The sequence below is a fragment of the Larus michahellis genome, chromosome 7 (genome assembly GCF_964199755.1).
Source record: "Larus michahellis chromosome 7, bLarMic1.1, whole genome shotgun sequence".
In the NCBI taxonomy this organism is placed as follows: Eukaryota; Metazoa; Chordata; class Aves; order Charadriiformes; family Laridae; genus Larus; species Larus michahellis.
Window position 1 is genome coordinate 38,878,261 of NC_133902.1, and position 16,767 is coordinate 38,895,027.

The 16,767-nt window shown below is 39.3% G+C and overlaps 1 protein-coding gene across 2 annotated transcripts in view; it reads right to left on the reverse strand.

Moving 5' to 3' along the window:
- Positions 1-3,824: 3,824 nt before the first annotated feature.
- Positions 3,825-16,767, reverse strand: part of CERS6 (ceramide synthase 6) — a 131,263-nt gene continuing 118,320 nt past the window's right edge. The window contains exons 10-12 of one of the 2 annotated variants that reach the window (XM_074594142.1): positions 8,494-8,650; positions 7,470-7,493; positions 3,831-5,452 (exon numbers count right to left, since the gene is read on the reverse strand). In XM_074594142.1, coding sequence (XP_074450243.1) covers positions 5,291-5,452; positions 7,470-7,493; positions 8,494-8,650 — 343 coding nt within the window. In that variant the 3' untranslated portion in view covers positions 3,831-5,290. Of the gene's footprint in view, positions 5,453-7,469; positions 7,494-8,493; positions 8,651-16,767 lie in introns of both variants that reach the window. The other variant, XM_074594143.1, reaches the window with a different exon arrangement.

The following is a 16,767-nucleotide window of genomic DNA, read 5'->3' on the forward strand; positions in this document are numbered from 1 at the left end:
ACAGTTTCATACAAGAAATAACATAAAATACCACAGTGATGAACTCAGCAAAGACACACTTGGATCTGCTCTAAAAATGCTGGAGTCTGCAGTGTGGATAACAATCTTTAAGCTAAACCAAAGGAAAACATTTTTTGCATTTCATAGAAAAGAGAAGAAAACCAACACTATATTCCTAATACTTATGTTTATTATGAAAGTGCCTCCAAATTAAAATAGCCCACAATACTGATTGGTTCCAGAGATTTTATGAGGAATAATTATTTTCCATACTGAAAAAACCCCAAACCAACTGAGTTAAACACAAAATAATTCCCAAAGTTCTACGCAACAGCTATATATGAAAGGACTTCTAACTAGCACATCACTGTGTCTGGGACAGTGGAGTTCCTACACATCACTGCATTTCTGAAAGAGTTGCTCAAGCACAGGATTGTCATGAAAACACAGGTGAAATAGTGTCATCTGCCTCACCCTGACTTGCAACAGGTAGTCAACATGCACAGTACAGTATGAGAGTTCATGTAAAAATGTTAAACCTGGGGACTGCAAGAAGCTGAAGCTCAACAGAAGCCAGAAAATGTGTTTTGTTGCACAGATCATTTTAGGTAATGATGTAAGACAATAATTTTGGTCTTTTGTCTGACATGTGTGATCACTGATATGGCTCCAAAACATCATTTCATAGTATTTCCTCCATTTTTTTTAATTGAAAGCAATTTCAAAGACTGAGATTTCGGTACAGACACACTCAAACACTGTGTTTTCATTGCAACTACAATCAGAAAGCTTTACAATTTAAAGGCTACACATGTACGCCACTTTTCCAAACTTCCACTAGTGCTTTTTAAAAACAAAAGAAAAAAAGAATAAGGTTGTCTTACTGAAGTTCCCATTAGGTCCCTGTTCCAAATCAAAACCAGTCAAAACAAGTAATACAAACTGGTTTTGCTTTATGGTTTAAAGGCAACTGTAGTTCACAGAACACTGAAGTTAGGCCTAATAGGGTCTACATTACAGGAAGGGTAAAAAGTATTTAATAACTCCTCTCGCACAAATGTCACAAGAAGTAGACAATAAGAGACATACAAAAATGAGCTGTAGCAAAGAGATTAAAAAAATACCAACGCATCAACTGTAGAAAACCAATGGTAGCCCATATTTCTCTGAGAATACGGAAGGCTGCAGTAATGAGAAGATGAATGAAACAGGCATTAGGCTTCCTATTAGAATACCCTGCGTAAAACGCTTGCAGTGTCTAAATCAACCTGTGTTGATCATCACTGACATTTGCTGCAGGGTAACAGCTTTTACTGTCGCGTCCCATTCAGAACCAGAATGTGATTTTCACTCGAAACACATACAGATTTGAGACAAGATTCACTTCACTGTAAGCAAAGCTTTAGTGCATGTACTTGGGTCTCAGAAAAAAGATTTGTCATTGGCAATCACACCGAATGGTCACAGGCTGAAAAAGGAGCATCTGAAGCTGCAACACCTGTTCCAATTCTGCTGGAATCATTAAATAAATAACACATAGAAAAAACTACAAAATGGCAACAAGGAAACAGCTTGGGACACTTTGGTATTTTAGAACTAGCACTACTTAACGTTGATCAAGATCCAAAAGATTCCAACGTCCACCCTTGTTTGATCAGATATTTCTACCATTTTCTGCAATGTTTGTTTTTAGGTTTTTATGAAAAAAAACCAACCCAAAACCCCACATATTTTTCTTCTGGTACAAAATATGCTAATATGGAAAACAGTAAACAAAAGGAGATCTGAATCTTATTTTCCTATATTCTGGGCTGGCTAGGGAGAGAAGACAAATTCTTACTATTTACTAATAAACTCTACATATCATTTCCTCATTTTTCTACTTCAACATTTCAACCACTGCGTTGTGTACCGTACTATAAAAAGGGAGCATAGAAGTTGAGGACAAATAGGTTACAGAGTACAAACCCTCATTTCTAAAATGACTAAAACAACAATTCTACAAAAGGTACGAATATACAGAACCTTTAAAGATCTCGCATTTACTATGCAAATCATTTCAATCCATTTTCTGGAATATGTGTGATTTTCCTCTAAATATTTGCTGGCCTCCAAAAGCACCTTGCAAAGCTCTTCAGCAGAGAAGCAAACAAATTCAACTGGAAAAGGAAACAGTTGCATGACATTCTCTCTGCAGAGTGGAAGATGAAGCCAGAATTTTGAAATCCATTGGTTAAAGCAATGAATCAAAACACACTGCCAAGTATGATCACTAAAATACTTGGTCCTTCCCACTAAAGACCGAAAAAATTGTGTGAATATTTAATTTCCATAAAAAAATCATAGCTTGAAAGTTTAGTGATTGTTCGGCAAAGTTTAGTCAAGTTCTCAATGCTTCCTTAGTCTTATCCCATTTCTGCAGATGTGTCATTTGACTCTCTCATCTCGCCTATTTCCCAGACATATCTATATTAAGTTTATTCTAGGCTGCTAAGAATGGACTCCAAAAAGCCAGGTTTGTATGAGATAAGTAAGTCACTGGGTGTCAGCTGAGCCATGGTAACTGCGTACATGCTTTAGCGCATCATAGATGCAACTGAATTTAAACCTCAAAGGAAGAGTTTCAGTCCAAGTGGCATTATTAAACAGTGGGGGTACACAGCCAGTGATGGTGAATCATCTCAAGGGTTGTAGCCTTGACTGTACATCCGAATCAACACCATACAGCACAGCAGGGACCAACAGGGACCAAAGGCTTCCTGCCTCTTGCACAGGGATTGTTTTTGGAAACTGCTCTCTGTCCTGATATCAACAACATTACCGTGCTATTCTATGTTGTGTATGTTGTGTACGTTGATATTTCAGAGCAACATTCTGTCCCCACGTAAGTCAAAGTATTTTGCCAGAATAACCATCTTTGCAGAAGGGAAATGGTCCAGTGGAGGCAGCAATCAACACCAGGAAAGAGGCGTGTTTAAACTGTTATGACCATCTTAGCAGGTCAGATTTCAGAAATTATAATGTTCATTGAATATATCCCAGGACGGTTTTGTATTAAAATCTTGGTACCATCTTGACAGTAATTATTAAACAACTGCCACTTCAAATACTGTGGATGGGAAACTTTCTATTGCAATCATTATACTGTCACATACATAACCTGTCCTGCAGATAACTGTATGAAATCAGAGGCACAGGAGACAGATGAGAAAAATTAGAGACAGAGAAGCTTTTGGGGGAAAAGGAGGTTTAAATAAGACGCCCCTGCTCCCTCAGATATATTCATGGACACATAAGCTAGGCAGCTGCTGAATTACAAGGTTACCTGGCTTTTTCAAAACATGCTCTGTGGGTAGCAAAACTGACAGTTCTTCTACAATTTACAATTTTTCAGTTTTCTTTCCTTTATGGCCAACTAAGTGGAGGTACTACTTTCATTCATGCTATTCTGCCCTTTCTTTTAGCACATTTGTTGTTAACACACAGGGGTCCCTATGGATAATAAAGGTTTCAGAATTTTTCAAGACTGACCAGTAGAATAGGAAAAAATCTCAGTTTCTCAAAAGAAAGAAGTGGCAACTCAACTTTCTTCAATGAAGTCTGTATAAAATAGAGCCTTTAAACACGTTTTATGGCATCAGAAACCATCTATATTTTGCTATTTGCATAGATGGAAGGAATCAGAAATATTTCCTGGCTTAGAGTTCCAGCTGAACACGGCACTCCAATCCAATCTTTGTATATAGAAGACACACATTTTTTTCTTCGTTTGTTCCTTCCTTTTTTTTTTTTCCTTTTTTTTCTCCTATTCTTTTTTTTTTTTTAATATATGTAAGTCTTTGGTCTAGAAGCACATTGGTTCTGTGTGCACATACACAATACTGTTGAACAGTAGGTTGCATAGAGTCTGTTACCCAAGAACCTTGCCTACTTTTGGCACTGCTGTCACATATCACAGAAAAGTGTCCTGCAAGAGTTGTATGATCCTTAGCATCCTACACCAAACTTTGATCTAGAGACTGGAAGAAGTGTGTATATAATGTTAAAAAAGATGAGTTTTGAGTGTTACTTTGTCTTCTTTGGGACACAGTTTGTAAATCTTGGATGAAAAAGGAGAGCAAAATCATTTTATAAACACCCTTAATTTTATTTCTAGAGGTGATGAAATACTGCTGAGCGTTCAAAGTTTGCTATGAATTAAGTGAATTTTGCTCAAGTTTTCATGCATTTAAAATAAACTACTTCTAGTAATGTATGACATTCTGCCTTTTCTCTCTTCAGCCTACTAAGAAAGTGGCAGTAATTATAAGAACAATACCTAAGCTGAACTGTGTCTGAGGAAGCAATGAACTTGCATCTGCTGTTTTTTCCATTACACCCCTGCTCTCATCCATCTGAATGTGAAGAATAGTTTCAGGAGTGAGGTCTAGATTCACAATGGTGCACTTGAACAAACACCTTTCAACATGGAATCTCTGCAAAAAGCTAGAATCTGTAGAGGGCAAAAATTCCCAAGGAAAAAAAAAAAAAGAAGTGAGAATGAGTTTACCCTAACTGTTGACATCAATGCTTTTGGGTATTTGCACAACTAATCGAGTCTACTTCTAATGCAATTAACCACCAAATTGAATTTTAAATTATGCTAAAATAATATCCCACAATTACCACAGTTTTTTTTCCCCGAATTGCTAATTGACCACATTACCTACTATTTAAAATATCAATCCAGTGTTTTAAAACATTTTGTTGGAGGAACGGCCACTGTGATTTCATAGGCAATTTCAAAACCAGCACTTTAAAACACAAAGATAGCAAAAATATCTGAAGCAGATCTAGAATCTATAAAGCTATGTTCTATCTTACTGTAAGTAACAAATCAAGCAACTATTACTTATAGCAGACTCAGCAAAAGCAACAGGGATGGACAGAAGAGATCTGAGCATGATGCTCTCCACCACTGAGAATCCCAAGAGATAAAGTTTGAGAATGGATATTCCCTTTTGTCCAGAAGTTTCCAAAAGAATATAAAATAAATATTTCAAAGACAGTACAAGTGAAAATACTGCTCCCATTGTGTCAGTTACATACACATACAGCATGCCTACGATTACAGAATGGTGTGTTGTCTTCATTCACAAACAGGAAATATGGCAGTGCGCTATCAGAATGCTTTGATATTCCTAATTTTTTCTGATGCTGAGATATATGAAGAAACCGCATTCACAACTTATAATTTACTTCCAGTAGCAAACAGTTCATTCTGTTCGTGTCTCATGATTGAACTCAAGGATTAATGCTCCTCTGAGCAAGTGCCACCAGTAAGATACCCGTTTGTCCCATTGGCACCGCCGGTCCCATTAGTGGTGATAGTGCTGTGCGGGGTCTTTGAACGAGGTACTGTTTCTTCCTCATCTGAGCTTGACTCAATGTCACTTCGGTCATCCTTTGCTACCTGTAGAATTTGAAAAAGAAACAAGCAATAGGAGATTGGAAGGAAACAACTGAGCTTTTTGTTCAAGCCAGAATCCGAGAATTCAAACATTTTTCAATTTGAGCTTTGAAAGCTATCTCAGCTCTGGCACATGTCTCTGCTTTTGCCTGCCTGGACTCAGTTGAAACACAGATGCCTGTACACACACATACGCCACATGCAAAGGCAGGGTGAGAACTTTGCACTGATCCACTGAAGGTCAGGTAAGGTCAGGCAGAGCTCTACCCAGTCTGATCTTGAAAATCTGCAAAACTGGTAAGAGTGTATCAGATGAAGTAAAAAAAAGCATCAATGAAAAGAGGTCTGAAGTCTAAGCTGCATGCAGCTTTACAAATGCAGCTTTCCATGCCTGCTTCTACCCTTGTTTGTATAGCTGAGCTTCCTAATTTGTTCAGAATCTATCCATGCTGTGCCGATTGCCACATCGGGGAAGTACAATTGACTTTACTATAGCGAATGGACATAAAGGGGGCAAAGTACATGACGAGTCTTCTTCACAAAGAAATCAAAACAATAAAGAACAGGGCCACTGCATATAATTTTTTGCTTACAGTAATCCTCCCTACTCCAGAGAGACCTCATGATAATTCTGCTCTCCAGCTCTTGCCTCAGAAACAGCCATTTGCCTTTGGGGCTCCCAATGTTGCGACCATCCTTGCAATATCATAACACCCGAGTGACACTATTCTGCTTGGGAATAAAGAAACACACAGTTCCCTTATACCTCCCAATAGGTAACAGTTTTAATGTCAATGTCTAGCAAGTCTGCAAGTCTTGACCTTGAAGACCCATGAAACTAGACTTCAGCTAAGGTCAGAAATTTGGTTCCATACTTACACAGCTTCAATTAACAGATTACTTCAGTCTCTTTTATATAAAGGACTATACTAAAGCTGTTGGGGATACAGAAATACATTTACAATTATATTTTTATCAGACAGAAGAGAATGAGCCCAGCACAGGGTACTGAGCACCTGTGATCAATGCGAGGGCAGACCAGATGGTCAAAAAGTTTTCCGTCATCTTAAATTCTCTTTATATTAGATTCACTGCCAATTCTTTTGCTAGGGTCCTGCCCAAAGCCAAACAATCAAAAGAAGATTCTATGCTGCATTCACTTCCATTAAACATGTGATCCACTCTCTTTATTTTTAAAACGCTGACACATACCAGGGTCTTTTCACTTAAAACCTGATGCGAATGCAACATATCTTGCAGTACTTTGTTCTCTTTGTTTATCCCCAGAAGAACTCACTGGAGTAATTTCTACAGAAGGAGCCTAGAAAATATATATCTAGGCTCAAAAAACTCCTAAGCATAACAGAGACTAAGAAATAGATGATCAGGATTAATTACAAATTTAATGATAATAAATTGCTGAGCTGTTCCAAAGGTGGATACGAGTAATACAAAAATAAAACAATAATTAAAGAAGAAGATCTACTGTAAGATATTTGTAATGTGCTGTGAAAACATTGCTTATTTTACTGCAGAAATGGAAAGAACAGGGTTGCAAGTGAGAAAATAAGATCTGAAGGAAGAAGAATCCTCCATGTATATGCATCTTTAAGTTGGCCACTGTTTTACTGTGAATAAAGCTAGCTCTGCTAGCTCTGCTCTCATATAATCTAAATTTTCTTCAGTGCAATTGTTTGAGTTACAAAGCGGAGGACTTACAGTCTCAAGTATGCTTCCTGAATGGTGACAGAGCAGCTGCTTATCCTGCTGATACATATGTGTAGAAAAGGCTGTAACATAATAGCACCCAGATACTACAGATAGAATTGGGTTTGAATGTTATTAGGCAAAGCAAAAATGGCCTTTAAAGACAGACTTCATTTTATATATATGAACACAAGCAATGGCTAAAAGTACCAAGCAGAACCTACAAATTAAAACAAAACAAAACAAAAACTCAACACAAACACCAGTATTGCACAGAATAAATCTTTGGCATAGTAAATGTAAAGAAACTTACATGCAAGGGGTTCCACTTCCCAGCCTTCCAGCACAGCACAAGGGAAAGGATAAACAAGCAGAGTAAGAAAGAGTATGAAGCACTCTTTGAAGTCACTGGTGTAATTCAGACAGGAGAGCTGAGGCTAATAATCGCTAAAAGCAGAGGAGACTGAAGTGTGTCTTCCAGGCAAGATACAGTTCACGCATGCACTGTTTCACACAGAGCGAATGGCAGATTCCGGGCTCCGTCCAGCGCAAGGCTGAGCTCTCCAGTACATTCACAGAAGGCATTTTTCTGCAGAACAATCCCATTCACTTTGGGGGCGGTCACATGTCTAAAACATCTACTTAGGCACTCTTAAGGGCAAAATGTGCTGTACTTTACATGATCTGTGAGCGTTAGTTCTATCACCTAAATGGGAGCACCGTATCTGCACAGGCAGCGCAATGGGGCTAGCATTTCTGTGAATTATATCTTCCTGTCAAATACAATGGCAGCAAGACATTAAATTCTATTCTAAACGGTCTTGCTGTGGGAATCCTAGAAAGAAAGTACATAGCTCTTTGCAGAACCTCAAAAATACCAAAAGAGGCTGTGATTTGTAACTTTGACACTAGCAAAGGCAGTAGAACTTGAGTTTGTGTTATTATTACTATCACTACCAGCTGGGAAATGAACACTTTGCTAACAACTATTATAAAGAAGGAAAACAGAACTGTCAGCCCCAAGAAAGCAGTTTGCTTTGTTTTTTTTTAATCCATTTTCCATAATGTAGTTTGGTTCAGTGTACCAGATTATGAAAAAGAAGCATGGAAGCACATATAAATACAATCACTACAGAGTATATTAACTTGTCTGACATTTGTTAGAAGGAATGGAAAAAAGTTTGCATGAAAAGAAAGAAGAGTTTACGTAAAACAGTACGGGTCTTCAGTAATGTGTTATGGATTAGAAAGAAAAAGTAACGAGTACAGTCAGTGACCCTGTATTGATATTGAAAAAGTTAAAATCCTAAACATGAAATAGAACTGTGCTGTCTTACCTTGCCCTTTGAAATAGCTTTGTAGGCTGCCTTTATGATTAGGTAAGACCAAAAACAGTGCAGAATTTGAAGAATGACAAGCAGGACGTTGAAGACCCACAAGGCAGGAAAATTGCCCAGAGCTTCATACAGTTCAAACAATGTGGTGTTTAATATCCTAGAATTGAAAGGGACAGAAAATAATAACACTTTCCTTAAGCCAACAATCTAAAAGAAACCTTTTAAAAATCAAGATGACAAGTACTTGATTAGATGGGATCCACACAGGTAAGTTGGTTCTCAGAGTAATAGTGACTCGGACTGAATCACACAGGTGTCTCCAGAGAGAAAAAACATCAAAATGTTGCTTTCAGTGTTTAACTTCATTCTGCAAACATCACATATAGAAAACAAAGATCCTCAGTGTGCGTTTCTTCTCTTCTTTTATAAAGCTGGCAGGTGTTGGTTATCTCAAATAACTCCTTCCCTGATTAATAACAAAGATTACTTTATTCCATTTTTTAAAATAAAGCTTTTTCATCTCAACTGCTTCCAGTGGGGGCTTGGTGCCCCCATGTTAGCACAGAGTAAGAGCACGCAGGAAGAATGTTACACTACAGTGCAACCCACATGCAGTGCCCTGTTCTTCAAACCACGTTCCCAGGCTGTGACAGTGAGCTGCAACCTCTCCCATGTTACATGAGACAAAACTGTACCAAGAGCTGGGCAACGCTCCCTAAGTATTCCCCCATCTGAAACCCTCTTTCCCAACCCCAATCTCAAAGCCAATGGGTTTGTTTCAGCGTAGGCAGCTACAGATGTCTTTGCCCTCTTGATATCGGCAACACGAGTGATGTGCTGCGTGGAACTGAAAACAGTCTGAGACTCTTCAAATAAAGTGAGACTTCAGTAGCATGTGAAACAACTGTAGATGTGTGGCAGGATTCAGCCTCTTCTGGGGTTTTCAAAGAATGGGGGTTGCTTTGCCTGTGTGTCCCAACATAAACTCTTACTTATTTAGTGGAAACTTCAGCACCAACAGGAAACCAAAGTCAAAATAATCAACCAGTCAAGGGGCTTAACCCTGGGTCTTGAATATCCTGGGTGCCTGTGCTAACCACTAAGGTACTGGGTAGCCCCGGTGGCCACTTTTTGTACAGAATCCAATTTGCACACCACTTACTTATGTACAAGCAAGACTAGGGTTTAGCAGTTACATAAAGGACAGGTGGACAATGGGGATACTTTGGGGCAGCAAGGGTTGTAAGACCTTCTGGTGGCCTTTCAACACACAAAGGGGGCTTACAAGAAAGATGGGAACAAACTTTTTAGCAGGGCCTGTTGCAATAGGACAAGGGGTAATGGATTTAAACTAAAAGAGGGTAGATTTAGACTAGATATAAGGAAGAAATTTTCACGATGACGGTGGTGAAACACTGGAAACAGGTTGCCCAGAGAGGTGGTAGATGTGCCATCCCTGGAACCATTCAAGATCAGGCTGAATCTGAGCAACTTGATCTAGTTGAAGATGTCCCTGCTCATTGCAGGGGGGGTTGGACTAGATGACCTTTAAAGGTCCCTTCCAACCCAAACTATTCTATGATTCTATGAAATTCAGGCAGTTGTAGGCATTTGAAACAAGTTTTTGAGAACATTTCAGATGCCGGCAGTAACAGTCATGTTACAATATGACTTCTGAAACTTTGTAAATAAAGCACTAATTATTCTGCCCAAATACTCTGCCATAGCAGATGATTTCAGTCTGGACCTCAGCCTGAGAGCATGGAGCGGACAACAGACAGTAGAAACAATGACCTATTAACTAGGGGGAGAAAAAGAAGGCAATATAAAGATTTGTCACCCTCCATCCATTTTCCCTGCTGGTGTAAAAATGCATTAAAAAGTCCATTGGCTTTATGTTCTTTTTCTTTTTTTAAATTAACTATCACCCGCCACCCACTAGATGGCACATTTAATCAAGCAAACGCCCGCACAGCTCTTGGGCTGCACCAGCTTTGTCTGAAGGCAGGAGACGTAGCTGAGGTCCTGTAAGGGCTTCAGAACAGGGCAGCTCTCCTGAGTTAGAGATAGTGGGCTCAGTTTTTTAGTCACATTTGCCACAATTCTTTCCAACAACATAAAAATCAGATCAAGTAGTATTAAGAAGTATGTACAGACAGCAAACCCGGAATACAACATTTAATGCTAATGATTTATGTGTGTAAAGAGCATTGGCCAAAAATCAACCAGTGATTTCGAATACACTGGCCTTAATACTGTAGAGTGTTCCATAATAAATTTTCTGCCATTTATTTTTGCCTTCTTACACTAAACTGCATGTCTGCTTCATAATTTATTGAGAACCAGATGTTTTATAACGTTAGTATACAGCTGTGTTTTTACACTGTCTTCTGTTTATGGAGTGAACATCAGAAAAAGAAACTGTTTTCCAGTTTGCAAAAACCCTGTCATATTATTGCTTCTGTCAGCTAAAACTCTTCAGTTGCAGCTTTGTGTAATTTGTTCTGCCAGTGGTAGCTCTACATGGCACACCAATACCCCACTTTATAATTCAAGGGGACGCTCTCATGCATATCAAAACACAGCTGCAGTCAGCACTGTTTTACTTCACCAGTACTTATTTTAGTTCTAACCACTATATCAAATTCAAGCTTGAAATCAACAACTCCTGTATGTAAAGCCACCATTGCCTTTTTCTACATTTAAAATTTTATATGCTCCAGAATTGTAAATGCAGTTTCTACAAGTTTCTGTTTATATTTTCATTCACTGGACCAAATTCACCTCTGGGGACTTCCATAGGAGTCAAGTCAAAAAAGCAGCATTAGAGATGCAGATGGTCTTATTTTTTCCAAAATATCAAGAGGACAGCAAGGCCAAAAAGAGTGCTTCTGGTTCCAAAAGTGGTTTCACCGTGCAAATGACTCATCAACTGTATATATCAACTGAAATAAGCCTTCGTTGAAAAAGCAGACCTCTTCCTAACATGCTCTTGTGGCTTGTCTGACAAACTAAGGACAGGACTGGAACTCTCCATTAAAGCTGCATAAAGGATTTCCCTAATTGCTCAGCAATGCTAAGAGGCGTCAGTGACCTGACGTGTAGGCTAGGTGTGCACATGGAGCTAAGGCTACTTCTAAGCACGTAGGGCTGAGCAGATGCTGAATGAAAAGTACAGAAAACTATAGAAAAAAATGGAGAAAAGCAAATAAACTTTCTCTCTCAGAATAAATAAATTATTTCATGCCAGAAGTCTGAAATGAGGGGAAAAATCATAAGGTTAGCGGTCAGAATACAGAGAGAAATTCTACTTGTAGAGACTGAAGAAGGGAGGGAGGGGAGAAAAGTTTGACAACTTTCCACCAGTTCCACGGAATCCAAAGGATTCAACAGAAACATTTTAACCAACTACACAAATAACAGGGACTGGAAAAAGCAGTGTGAGAATGGATTACACGAAAGTGAAAGTGCCTATGGGATGTATATGCAAATAAATCTTAGGTTCAAATACTCAAAAAGGCAGTCAGGCACTTAAACCTGCAAACATCATTGCTGGAATTTTTCAAAGCTCTCCAGTGGTTAAATCACAGCTTTTCGTAATGAATGGTGGAAACTGATTCTTGGCTATCTGACTTGAAACAGCTGGACTTGATCTCACAGGGAGAAATTACTTTAAGCTGCAAGCGATCTACCTCTCTGAAGAATTTGGTCAGCATTTCTCGGGTCTCTGCAATTTGAAACAAAATGTTAGCTTCTGCTTTTGAAAATAGGTTCTGAACTGTAGCAATTTTTCTGAGGCCCTGAAAGATTTGATAGCTGGACAAAACAACAAAATCCCATGGAAGGTATTCTTCTCTCTTCTCTCATTAAATACATCCCAAGCAGGGCTGTGTACCCAGCTGCATGAAGCTCTCAGTTTAGCATTTTGAATTATGTAGTGTGGCTGATGAAGGTAAATGAAAACAAATTCACCACTTAAGATCCAATCTACTCTTACAGAAATCTATGGTAGAATTTCAGGAATGCTGCCACAGTATCTGAGCCACTGGGAGAGGTAATTCTGTGCTTACTATACTACTGCTCTAATTGAACACTCAGAATACAATTAACACATTTTCAACAACTACTAAACAATCAGCTGCATCACATCAAGATGTGCTTGCTATCAGCAAGAGGCCCGTGCACTGACTCAGGTGAGATTACACTCCCTCCCCTCAACTTAGCGGGCACCAGTCCAGGCTCCCGGAGAGCAGTTACTCATTCTTGTCATGTTGATCATTCGTCTTGCACCAGGGATGGAATGAGAAAAGGGAGATGAAGGAAGAGAGATAAAGAAAGAGAGGGATGGGTGGAAGAGTAAAATGCTTATTTACATCTGTCTGAGAATTGGCAAAACCGTGCTGTGTTTGTTTCTGAAAGGATCCTGAGAGGAATGAAAGGAGGTGAGAAAGAAGGCCATGTGGAAAGAGTAGGCATTCTTCCAGACAGGCAGGAAATTCATGATAAGCTCTGCAGAATGAAGCATAGTGGGGTGATGGGCACTACTACCACATCCAATGGGAGCAGAAACTGTGCAGCTGAAATAAGTGCTACTGCTTGTTGCCTTAACTTCTGCAGCACTGTCCAGTGACCAACACCCTGCGCGTGCAACATGCTGAATGAAAGACATATTGTTACCCCAGTGCAATAGCCAGAAGTCTCAAAGTATAGCCAAAGATGGCAAAACATAATACCAGCTTGTTTAAATAATTCAGAATAAATGTCTTTATCTTCTTTACCAAGTGTGTATTAGACAACAGTATTCTGTATTGCACCATAACCAGCTGCACTGGGACATTCTTCAATACTGCATTCACTACAGAGCAAATAGAAAATAGGTGGGCATTAATGAAATTCAGATCCTATTTAGTGCAAGTAATACAACAATACTACTGCCAGCAATGCTTCTGCTTTTTTAATTTTTTTCCTTTAAAAAATAAACAATTGTACTTACTTCTGCCCTGAAACACGGTAGTTTATCCTCCATTATAAATGGTAAACAGTGACCAAGACCAGAGAACAAAGAGTCAGGACTCCTAAATTCTGTATTTAGCTGTTCTGTTCACTTATTAATTACATAGTTTACTTTTTGTTAAAGATGGGCACGAGGTATTGGTACATCTTGTCAGTCACACAAAGATGCTGGGAAGATTAATTCATTAGCTTGTTTATAAAATACTATGGATTACTTGCTTAAAAGATCCCATAAAACTGACGGGTAAAGAAAATATATCACTGAGATTAACAGATAAATGAGGAGGCGGTGGAGTGTGAAAGCACACATATGTGCACACGTTGATCAGCTATAGGATGATAAATCAGCTACGTTACACCAGCAGTCAAGATTTATCTCTGGGATTTAGACCTTGATTGAAATCTAATAGGATTTCGTATCTCAGGCTGTCCCAGTAACTTATGAGAATGCTACGCTAACTTTACACAACAGGTGACCTGACACACAGATGTTTCTGATGAGAGACTTCAGGTGAGTTACCCAACTTTTTACCTGAGAAGGGTATGAAATGATATGCAAAATCCTTATTAAATTCAAGGAACCTTGGTCTATAGCATGTCCTGGAGCCCTCAAGCCGCAGCACAGCTAAATATTTAATTATAGCAAATCCAGTACATAAAGGGCCATACTGCCAACTTCTTCCTCTTCTGAGTTTCAGCTCAGCCAGCTGCTGTGAGGACTGTGTCTATATCACTGTTCTGCTCTGAACAGATGCTTCTTGGTTCTTGCTGAGTGGAAGAACAAGCTGGTTTCCCATTTCAGATCCTGCCATCCCTTAGGTTTTCAGTGCCCAGGGCAGGATTTATGCTACTAATCAGTGCATGGCAAATATGAGGGGAGCAGCAGAGACCCACTGTGAACTAAGAAGAGTCAGATGAACCAGTCACTCACACAGCATTAATGAAACAGGGGAGGACGGATGGGGCGAGAGAGAGAGATGATCTTTTAACAGCATCTCAGATGAATTCCTCGGATTTTTTGGTTGTTGTTGCTCATTACCCTCTTCTTTTAGACAGTAAATTCATGAAATATCTCCATAAAATGCAGCGACAGAAGGGATATAAACTCTTGAGTCAGCATTCAGAGCAACATTAAATCCACACACTTCAATTTTATCAGTCAGCTCAGCATCACGTGGGAGTTCTGCTCACCTATACCAGTCCCACACCAGAGGATTTCCTGACATGGTGCAAATACAAGCTCAGCTGCTTCTAGAGATGGGTAGCTCCTGTTCTAATACTAATCGGGAACAATACCTCTTTGCAGAAATCACAGCCCTGCCACTGAGACTATGTTATTTTAAGCCCTGAGTAGATCAATGGGATTTCCAGTTACTTAACTAAAATGATGGAACAGGCAGGAAATTATTCATGTTTGATGTACTGTAAAAGAGATGATTCTGATCGAGCTGTCACTGCCCTAGGTTCAGCTGTGCCTTTCTCTTCACTCAATTGCTTCTCATCAACAGTTACTGCCCATTAACTGATTTTGCAGCCACTGGTATGAATAATAGTATTCCCACTCTTGTGGATAGAAAAAAACAAGAATACAAGGTCAGAGACACCTTCACGATCCAAGCTCTAATCCCAGGAGAGACTTTCAATAGACATTAGGATATGTAGAGAATTCAAATTTCCTAGTAGAATGTAATTATACTCAGCAAAATGTTATATCTGTAATGTGTTCTGGCAAAATGCTTGTGTAAAGGCCTGTGATCATAACACAGGTACAGGGAAACTACGTTACGCTAGGAATGACACTTCCAAAACTGAAAATCTCCAGGAACACATAACTTTTATATGAGCAACAGAGACTACATATCAAGATCCATGTGCCTAGAGTTTGTTATTCTCCAAATAGGAAAGGCATTTATTGTAAACTATAGGAGGTCAGTTTCCAAACTTTGCAAAACAGAGTATCAGAGAACAAAAAAGCCTTCCCCATGCCTCTTTCCGTTGACTAAAAATAAGTGCAGTACCTCTGCTCAAGGAATGTTTCTCCCTCTTGCTTTGGGAGCACACACTGACACACTGCGTTGTGGTTAGCTATATGCCATGGCAGACATTTTGGGAGAAAAAGACTCCCCAAACTTTCTGTAAATGAAGGAACTAATCAGAACTAGTTCAAAAGCCCACAAAACAGCACAGAACAGCTGCAGCCAGCTCTCTGCCAGGTACCCAGTGTCCTTCAGGTGGCTTACATCAATAGTAGGAGTACGACACTTTGGACTCATTGGTCTAGTCCTGAGAACATGTCCCTAGAGTAATGGAATAATTTTAAAATCCATAAAAATCACACAACTTAAGGAAGTGCAGTGGCACAGTGTCTGCCAAGGACTCATCTTTCAAACAAATGACTCAAGTATTATGGTTCAGTTGTGGAAGAAATGCCAAAAGATGTGGATGGGAAGGGAAAAAAACCCCAACATCAAAAACCCAATCAACTGTACCTTTGCCCCCAAAGCATCATAAAAATTTTCTCTATACCAAAGTCTGGGAAATCAGCCTTAAACAGTTTTCAGTTTAATCCAATTTTCTAAATAACGATCATAGCTATTGTGGGTCAAACTCTGCCATTGTGCGACATTGATGAAACCAACAGAATGTGCTCACTTACATGGATGCTGGGTTTCTCCCAAAGTGTTTAGCCACAATGATCTCCTCCTAGTGAGCAGTAGGAGTAGTAATAAGACCCTAGCTGCATCACGGCTGTTGATCACGGTGTTCAAAAGCCATTTACTATTTCAAGCTGGTAAATTAACTATTGTATTCCCATGCTTTTGTACAGCTATGCCTTTTATGTCCCACATACATTAGCAGCTCACAGTGAACCAGTAGCACTGCTCCGCTTTTATATCAACTCTGTAGCACTACAAAATACACTCCCCTAATAGCAAACCCTGGTGCTACAGACACAGCCCCTAAGAGAAAAGAGGTTGAGAAGAGGGAGAACGTTTGCACACCCTTGAACTACGAACAGACACCTAGACTGTCAGCACTCGTACTCATATGGGCTGTCTGTGGTACTACCTTACCAGTACAGCTCTCCGCTCCACAGAATGCGCAACAATTAAGGATGTATTTTGGGGCAAAGTTTCCTCACATATCTCTCTCTTAGAAAAGAAAAAAAACAACAGTCAAACTTCAAATTCCCATGGTCAGCCTCTTTTTTTCTTCCCTCCATCCTGCAAGTGATGCAACTTCAGAAGAGACTCGGAGAAC